The 9,866-nt window shown below is 31.4% G+C and overlaps 1 protein-coding gene across 1 annotated transcript; it reads left to right on the top strand.

The window, feature by feature from the left end:
• Positions 1–666: 666 nt before the first annotated feature.
• On the top strand, positions 667–5,954 carry CDPK2 (calcium-dependent protein kinase 2). The gene is made up of 7 exons (XM_012210381.4): positions 667–1,453; positions 3,348–3,491; positions 3,644–3,796; positions 3,915–4,030; positions 4,633–4,800; positions 4,925–5,149; positions 5,374–5,954. The coding sequence occupies exons 1-7, from the start codon at positions 907–909 to the stop codon at positions 5,527–5,529; spliced, it is 1,509 nt and encodes a 502-aa protein (XP_012065771.1). The 5' UTR covers positions 667–906; the 3' UTR covers positions 5,530–5,954.
• The last annotated feature ends 3,912 nt before the right edge of the window (positions 5,955–9,866 follow it).

The following is a 9,866-nucleotide window of genomic DNA, read 5'->3' as shown; positions in this document are numbered from 1 at the left end:
ACTCAAGGAATGAGAAACCCCTGTCCCAAAAAAGTAGAAACCGTAAACTCCCCCAAGGAGAGAACTCGAAATTGTATTTCTTTTGAACAATAAAATTTTGAAAGGCTTAATTATATATATTCTATTTGAAAATTTATTTTTTAAAAAATATATCCAATCAAATTATATAAACATAAAGAAAAATAGAATATTATAAAAAATATACTTTGTTCTTTTTTTATATCTCTCCTAATTAAAATATTTTAAATTACAATAAAAGCGGAATCAAATATTTAAAAATAAATTTAAAAAATAAAATATAATTATCATATGTATTTATCAAAAAAATAAATTTATAAAAAATAAAACTTAAAATTTTTGAAATGCTTAATTATGAATATATTTATAATTTTAATAAATTATATCCAATCAACTAATGAAATATAATTTTCTAATCGGTCATAACACAAATCTAATTATTTTCTCTATTTTCACATTTTTAAATAGTATACATTATAAATACACGCAGATATAGCATATTATAGATATATAGATAGAGATAAATTTAATTATAAAAAGTTGAATTTTATGAAGTTAAAACTTATAAAATTCAAAAAACAATTATTGGCCGTGATATTATTTATAGTCCTACGAATCACTAGATTAAATAGTAGAGGAAAAGCACAATTTTCTAATATTTCTTTATTCAAAATCAGACCTCTCATTGCCTTGGGGACAGCACTTAAAAGAACATCCCAAAATGGAGATTTGTCCCTAACACAACCAATGCCAATAAATTTTCCTTTGTGAAAAAAAAAATGGAATAGGGAAAGAAGAACCTAAACAAACAACAATTGAGAAGAGAAAGAAATTGTAAGATCCAACCCCAGAGATCGATCAAATCTTGGAGAGAACCATATTGCCATAATGAAGAAGCAAAATACATCATCGACAACAAAACCTGTAAACACTGTTCTTCCATATCAAACCTCAAGATTAAGGGACCACTACCTGATAGGCAAGAAACTAGGCCAAGGCCAATTTGGCACCACATATCTTTGTACCAACAAAGCCACAAACAGACAGTATGCCTGCAAATCAATCCCAAAGCGAAAGCTTCTTTGCAAAGAAGACTATGAAGATGTGTGGAGGGAGATCCAAATCATGCACCATCTATCTGAGCACCCAAATGTGGTGCAAATCAAGGGTACCTATGAGGACACCATGTTTGTGCACTTGGTTATGGAATTATGTGGAGGTGGTGAGCTTTTTGATAGGATTGTGGCAAAGGGTCATTACAGTGAGAAAGAAGCTGCTAAGTTGATTAAAATTATTGTTGGCGTGGTCGAGGCTTGTCATTCTTTGGGTGTTATGCATAGAGATCTTAAGCCTGAAAATTTCTTGTTTGATACCCCCGGTGAAGATGCCAAGCTTCAGGCCACCGACTTTGGGCTCTCTGTCTTCTACAAGCCAGGTTAATATTTTTTTTTTGAAGAAATGATCTTTTCTTGTTTCTCATTTTGATTGGGCATTTCTTGAATTTTTATTTATTTTTATTATTGATGATTTGGTAAATTCATATGTTGTTGTGATTTTGATTGATTGGGATGGTGGTTGGTTTGAGGGCATTCATAATTTTTTCGTGATTTTGATTGACTAAAAAATCGTTGATTTGTGGGCATTCATTGTTTTACACTTTCCTTTTTTCTTTATCTGGTATGAATCTTTCAAAGATTTGTAGTTAGATCTTTTTGGTTATTTGGAGATTGGAGTCCTTTTGTCCAGCTACTAAATTTTTATTGATTGTTTGGTTGATGGGATTGAATTGCTGTGTTCTTTTGTCTCTCCTTGGCTCAAAAAACCTGGTTAATTTATATTCTTGTTATGCATTTTATTAATTGTCTGTTAAAGATTGTAATTTGCATTTGAAACTTTTTCTGGTGTTGTTGAATCAGAAGCCTGTTTGATATATGGATTTCTTGTATTCTCAAAGTGTTTATTTACGGTCTTTTGACTCAAAATGCATGTTTTTCCCATACAAGATTGCCTCCCACTGATTGCTTCTTTTACCATTGTTTTATTTACTTGATAATACATCTTACTTCTTTCGCGGTATGCTTCTATATTTTAATTTCATTAAAATGGTTAAACTTGAGCCTAATTCTAATAACATTGGTAGAATTTATAATATGATATAAACTTTAACGTGAATTATATGCATTGAGATATAAGATTATCACACATATATATTCTGTTTCATTATGTGAATTACAAATGAATTTTACTTTGATAAACAAAGCACCTATATGCCCAAAAGAAAGAGAAAGTGAGAGAGAAAAGGGATAGAATTATGGTTTGAAATATTCACTTGGTTCCAATGTGTAACTGTCAACATTGCTAGGAATTGAGCTGCTTAAGCGATCATTGCCTTGTAAAAATGTTCAATTTTTGTGATTGACAGATCTGAAATTATGGGTGCCACACTGCCATTGCAACAAAGGGGGCAACCGCTTTGTAGAGGCCCTAGTCCAATAAAGCTTCCTTAAAATTTTGTGCCATCCTTCTTATGTCCAGTTTGACCCTTTAATACTCAAAATATAACTTGTTTAAGGTTTTTTGTATGGGATTAAGGAAACAATTATTTCTCTTAAATTATAATAAAGCCAAAGGTAATTTGACCAAATTATTCTTATCTCAAAACCAAGAGCAACTTATGCAAGTAGATAGTTTATCTAATGTAAATAAGGGTAATATTAGAAAAACATCAGTTATTGTTCCTTGAAATACTCAAAACGACTTACATTTTGGGACAAAATAAACACCTAAAAACGACTTATATTTTGGGACGGAGGGAGTAAAGAGTCTAAAAGTGCCCTTAAAAAGCAAACAAAAAGCTGAGCGAATCAAAGAAAAACTGTTATTTTCGAAGAAGATAATTTATCTTAATGTTATTGTACCATCTAAACTACATGGTGGCCCCACTTTTTGTGGCTAAAATTTATTGTTGTTTCTTGTACCATTTATCACCTAGTTTAATGATGTGAGAAAATGAAGTGGGAAAGTTTTAACTTTTAAGCATTAAATGGATAATTGTAATTAAGAATATATTTCCTTCTTGTTTATATAGTTCATATGGTCAGCTTTGTCATTAGTTTACTTTATAAAGTTATTTGAATTCTTATTATTGTATTCAATGATTGTACTAATATATAGAATAAGAAAGGTTACCAAGGGAAGAATAATATAAAAATATAACATAGAAAAAGGATCTGTTTAAACCCTCTCATTGCTGAACTTTTCCCTCAGAAACTAGTGTTTGCCAAGTATTAACTGTTGTTTACTTTTCCCCTATATTATTCTCCCTCCAGGACAATATTTCTCTGATGTAGTTGGGAGTCCATATTACGTTGCACCTGAGGTTTTGCTAAAGCTTTATGGACCTGAAGTAGATGTCTGGAGCGCAGGTGTTATCCTTTACATCTTGTTAAGTGGGGTTCCACCTTTCTGGGCAGGTGCTGATCTCAACTGTTAATTTTTCTCTTATTCTAGGGCAGCTATATGAATGCAGCTGCTTTGTTGATCCTTTGTTTCTCTTTTATCTTTTCTCTTTTATTTAAATGAAGTAAATTTTCCTTTTTTTCTCTTTTTCCCTTCTTATTTGCAGAAACTGAATCAGGAATTTTCAGACAGATTTTACAAGGCAAAATAGACTTTGAATCTGAGCCATGGCCCAAAATCTCGGAAAGTGCAAAAGATTTGATACGAAAAATGCTTGAGAGAGACCCTAGGAGAAGGATTTCTGCTCATGAAGTCTTATGTTAGTTGATTCATTCTTATTTTGCTAGGAAGCTATGTGATTGTTATAGAAGGCATATAGCTGTAGTTGACCTTCGTTAAAATTCTTATAAATATATAACATTGTAATTTGTTTTCAGGTCACCCATGGATTGTGGATGACAGAGTTGCTCCTGACAAACCTCTGGATTCTGCAGTATTATCACGACTGAAGAAATTCTCAGCAATGAATAAACTTAAAAAGATGGCCTTGCGTGTATGTTTTTGTCATATTTTTCCTATTATTATTTCCAGAAATTTCAGAATCTTGTGACAATAATTTGATATTCAACTTACCATGTCATTTGAATTATAAATTGCAGTCTTGCATGAGATTTTATGATATTGTGTTAAATAACAGGGCTTTTAGAAAGTGAATAATAATTTACAGTTATGGTTTTATGGAGTTGAGAAATGTGATGCCGTAACTTAAAATCTTTTAACTCTACTTCTAAGAACTGATATCCCTGACCTATATGCCACCACTGAGCACAGAATTCAGATCAATAGTTAGCATAATCTGTAACATTTATTGTGTTTCAAAGGATATATATAGACTCAACTTTCATATAGACTGAACTTTCATTTAGATTGCATTTTACTCTTGGATTCAAGAAACAAGGTAAAATTGAACTTGCATTTTATCATAAAATATTAAAGCAGTTGCTTTGTTATTCCTGATTCCATGCCATAAAAGTTGTCGTCATAACTAGCATGTCTCATTATCACATGGTACACTTTTTTAAATTGATAAATAGTTTGGTTCTGTTATCATAATATTTTGCATTCACTTTTTGCAATTTAAAAATTATTTTCCAGGTCATAGCAGAAAGACTTTCTGAAGAAGAAATTGGTGGTTTGAAAGAGTTGTTTAAAATGATTGATACGGACGGTAATGGGACAATAACATTTGAGGAACTTAAAGTGGGTTTGAAGAGAGTGGGTTCTGATTTGATGGAATCTGAAATCAAGGCTCTAATGGATGCGGTAAATGATTTATTATAAATGATAGATAGAAAGTTTAATTATACATAATAATAGAGCATGTTTTTGATATTGTTGCATCTATCTATTTGGACAATCACTAATTCTGACATGGGAACTTCTACAGGCTGATATAGACAATAGTGGAACAATAGACTATGGTGAATTTCTTGCTGCTACTTTGCACTTGAATAAGATGGAGAGAGAGGAGAATTTAATTGCTGCCTTCTCCTATTTCGACAAAGATGGTAGCGGTTACATCACAGTTGATGAGCTTCAACAGGCTTGCAAAGAGTTTGGTTTAGATGATGTCCAACTGGATGAAATGATCAGAGAAATTGATCAGGATAATGTAAGTCTATATATCGGTATATATAGGTTTTACATCAAATGGTTTCATTTGTCCACTTAATTCTTATGGTGTTATGATTTTTGTCATTGTTGTCACAGTCATTATCAGATAATTAAATAACGAGGGAAAAGAAGGAATCAAAGTGCACGATGAATGTACATTGTGTACTTATTTCAGGTTGTTTTTAGTCTCAATTCCAATTCTTGGAAATGCTATTTTTGCAGGATGGGCGAATAGATTATTCAGAGTTCGCTACAATGATGAGAAAGAGCGATGAAGATTATGGAAGGAGCAGAACCATGAGAAGCAATCTGAATTTCAATTTGGCCGATGCCTTGGGGATAAATGAACCTAACTCAACTACTCCTACTCCTAACTGAAAATGTTGGCTTGTATAGTTTAAGCAGTATGCAGTAACGAGGAAAAGAATGCTACAGCTAAGTTCTTAATTAAAGCTGTTGTTTTTATCTTTTTTGGGTTAGAAATATTCTACTATTCTTAGTTTTAATGATGAAGTTCTATAAAGCTTATTAATGCTCGATAATAACGGTTTACTGGCCCCTGCTGTTCGACAGTAACAATTCATTTCCCTCGAGGTTTAAGTGCAGGATTAATATCACTGTGACTATGAAAGAAGCAGCAATTGATCAAGTAAATTAAAAGTGTAGATGCTAACATTGTCGATTTTCAAGCCATGGGGCCCTGCTATTGTTGTGGTTATAATGCTTGGAATGTTGTAATGCTCGGAATGTACTTCCCATTGTCACATTTTGTTCATAATAAATAGTTCGTGTTTTACAGTAAATATTGTGCAATTGTTTACAGTAATTTTCACAATTGGAAAGCAAATACGATTTATTACATATGCAAAGCAGATGTAAAAATGGTCATCCCTGTGTTGAATATTTACCAATTTTTCTAAAGGCTAGCAGCCATGGCGACGATTATTTGATGCTCTAGAAAAATTAGAGCCTGAACTCATACAATCTATCTCCCTTCCATGATTTTCACGCACTAATTTCCTGCATATGGATTTATGGATTGGGAGATTTAGAGATTTATGGCTAGGGCTGCAAAAGATTAAGCACATCGAGCTTAAAGTTGTTCAGGCTTGGTTCGCTAAGTGCATAAAAATTCGAGTTCACATTTTAAAGCTTGAGTTTGACTTGTTTAGAAAAATATTAAATTCTGAACTTGATTGGATCTCGGCTAGTTTAAGGTTTATTTATATTAGCTCGTATTTGAACTCAAATTTAAGCTTAATAAAAGCTCGAGTTTGAGCTATATAATAGCTAATCAATAATTTTTTTTCTTATTATTATTATTTTTAATAATTATTTTGTTGTCAATAAATATTACTAGTTCCTAGTAAGTAAAACATCATACTATGAGAACTATTTGTTATAATACTAATAATATTAGGTATAATTGTAAACTTATAATATTTATTAGGTGTTGTAATTATTACTTATTATAATATTACTATTGCGTAAAATCATAGTATTTCTTAATATAATTCTAGTTATAATATTAGATTTAATTATAATTAGAAATTTGAATAATATTTATAATTTAAATAATTATGGTTAGAATAAGGAAAAATAATTATTTTGTTTGTGAGGTTTCCATAATTATTTAAGTAGTTTTGTCTTATATAAAAATATTTATAATGTCTCGGAGTTTTGTCTCTGTCATATTACTTGCTCTTTGGCTTTTGACAAAAATAATGTTCTACATAAAACTATTTTCCAATTTAATGTTATTTTAAACCTATTTACCAATCTAATGTTTATCCTGATTTGGAGAGAGAGTGTTGCACTAAAACAACCAATTGAGTTTGTGGGTTCAGTGCAATAGAAAAAGTAACTCGTACTGACAAGTAGTCAGCAAAAAGTAGTTATATGAATAAATAATAATTTTTGTTTTGTATTAACACCATCAATCCAATTGGTGGTTTCAATATAAAACTAAAATTTTAAGTTGTGAATCTGTTTTTTCACTAAAACACTCAATTCGTTTGGTGGTTTTAGTGCAACTATAGGATGTGACCACTAGTCAGCAAAAGTAAATGGGGAAATAGTATTTTGTTAAGAGTCCACTAGATTTATTAGTGGTCTCAATGAAAAAATATTTATTCACTCAAAATATTTTTTTCACCAAAACACACATATAATATGGTGGTTTTGGTACAATACATTTAATATGTGCAATGAACTAGATGTTGGATTTCATTTCGAGGTGCAGAAGTTAGAGCTGTGGTAATTATTCGATATCTTTTTATCTTATCTTGTAATTTCTTAATTTAATTGAATAATAAATTTTCCTCTTATTTCCATAATATTTTTTTACTACAAGCAGATGGGCTCCAACATATATATCACAGTTCAACATCACCAACACGTAGAAATCCATCATTTCGTCGAAGATTATTTAGCCTATTCGGTGTAATGAATGAAGAAATTCATACAAAAACTCATCCTATAATTCAACATGCCCGACCATTTATAGAGTTTCCTTGTGTTCAAACACCAAAAAAACTACAGAGGCGAAGGAGATGGAAATGGTATCTAGACATATTACAATTGAAGTCCTGCCAGTAGACGATATACCTCAAGTCCCTCCCACTATGACATATAACTATTATGAAGGTTATCACGCTAATATACCCAGCACATCATCTTCTGCACCGCAATCTGAGTGAAGTGTACCATTTGCAGCATTAGAAATGCCAATGAACATTCATTACACTCCGATCATGGCAACCCAGCAAATCCATACTTCTTTCTTGGAAATAGGTGAGGCAACGCCATTTCAATATACAATACCTACTTTCAATAGTTCTGCGGTATCTTTCGACACACGTGATAGATCTACATCTCATGCTAGACACTCATTTAATGATTTCTTTGAGATGATGATGGTACCCGAGCAATAGACTCATTTGACATTTCCTAACCCATAACAACCATTTGTGAATGTGGTTCAAACTCCTCGCATGAGTTGATATAAATATTAAGCATGGAGAAGAATATCAAGGTATCAGAGAAGATATAGTACATTGAAATCCACGTCGTAATAGGAGGCCTCCAAAGTGTGGTACAGGAGGACAAGACATTAATATGATTAATTTTACATGTATTAGTTAGTAAGACATTTTTAACACCATACAAGTTCAACTTGAAGCACTTTATTACTCTCGGTAATTTTTAACTGTGTAAGGAAACTTATGTTGTTATTACTTAACTTGAAATAATTGTGAAGCAAAACCACTAGATCATACGTGTGTTTTGATGAAAAAATATTTTGAGTGAACAATTATTTCAAGTTAAAACCACTAATTAATCTAGTGGGCTCTTAAAAAAATACTATTTATCATGTACTTTTTGTTGACTAGTAGTCACATCCCATAGTTGCACTAAAACCACCAAACGAATTGTGTGTTTTAGTGAAAAGGCAAATTGACAATTTAAAATTTTCATTTTCTATTGAAACAACAAATTGGATTGGTATTCTCAATACGATATAAAAATTATTGTTTATTTATATAACTACTTTTTGTTGACTACTTATCAGTACGGGTTACTTTTTCTATTGCACTGAAACCATCAACTCAATTGGTGGTTTCAGTGCAACACTCTCTCTCCATGTCGGGACAAACATTAGATTGGTAAATAGTTTTGAAATGACATTAGATTAGGAAATAATTTTCTGAAAAGCATTATTTTTATCAAAAGCCCTTATTCCTTATGTTTAAAAAAACGTACTTTTTCCATTACTTTAAAGTGAAAAAACGTACTTTGCCATTCTTATCGACCTCTCTTCTCTCTAAAATATTCAAAACTCAAATTCTCTTCACCTCCCTCAACCCAATGTCACTCTGTACTGCCAACCATCACCATATCACCGTCAAACTTCGTCTCCATCATCAAACCACCACAAGAGTTAAACCTGGTATCCATACCGATCCAACCATCATCAACCTTCACCAATATCTCTCTCCATTTTTTAATCACCTCTTTTAAAATTCCTAAAAAAAAACTTCTACTTTCTTCCATCGATTCATCCGACAGCCACTAGCAACCTCTACTCCTAGTAATTAGAATCACCTCTCTCCTCCTTTAATTGAATACCATCCTCAATAAACTTAATTTGATAGAATCTTTAGTTTTGGGTGAAGAATGTTTAAAGCACAGATCACCTTCTTTGATCTTTTTTATTTTGATTTTTGCGATTTGAGTTTTCTGTCTCTTTCGCGTAAGAATCAAAATCCAGACTTTCTTTAATTTTTTTAAAAATTTTTGTACTTAAAATTTTTATTCTAGTTCATAATTTTTTAAACTATGAAATCTACATTAAATCCTACATTAAATCTATTCCTTTTGATGAATAACATATTCAACTCTCATCAGTTCTATTTTTTTGGGTGATAGTTAGAAATTGAAATAAAGAGGAAGCCACTGAAAAAGATGAAAGGTTTTATTAGGGATGACTATGGTTCAAGTTTCAAACTGGAACTGAACCAAAATTGAACCAGTCAAAACAGACACTAAATCATAATCAACGGTCTTGGTTCAAAATCGTAATCAAAATTGTGCACTTAAGGTTCATTTCCAGTCCTTCATTTTTTGAAATCAAACTGGCGGTTTTGGTTTAAAACCGACTGCTCTGGTTTGAAACCATAAAAAACATGTTCGTAAAAGAACTCTCAACTTATTTT

Source organism: Jatropha curcas, chromosome 9, assembly GCF_041381405.1.
Source record: "Jatropha curcas cultivar XTBG-Jc1 chromosome 9, XTBG_Jcur_1.0, whole genome shotgun sequence".
NCBI lineage: Eukaryota > Viridiplantae > Streptophyta > Magnoliopsida > Malpighiales > Euphorbiaceae > Jatropha > Jatropha curcas.
The sequence above is the reverse complement of the archived record's forward strand: the minus strand, read 5'-3'. Positions and strand labels throughout refer to the sequence as shown.

Bases quoted from the DNA above. Each gene is read 5' to 3' on its own strand.
- CDPK2 (XM_012210381.4), top strand. From the start codon at position 907: ATGAAGAAGCAAAATACATCATCGACAACAAAACCTGTAAACACTGTT. The intron at 3,492-3,643 runs GTGCTGATCTCA...TCTTATTTGCAG, and splicing joins GGTTCCACCTTTCTGGGCAG to AAACTGAATCAGGAATTTTC. The intron at 4,801-4,924 runs GTAAATGATTTA...GAACTTCTACAG, and splicing joins TCAAGGCTCTAATGGATGCG to GCTGATATAGACAATAGTGG.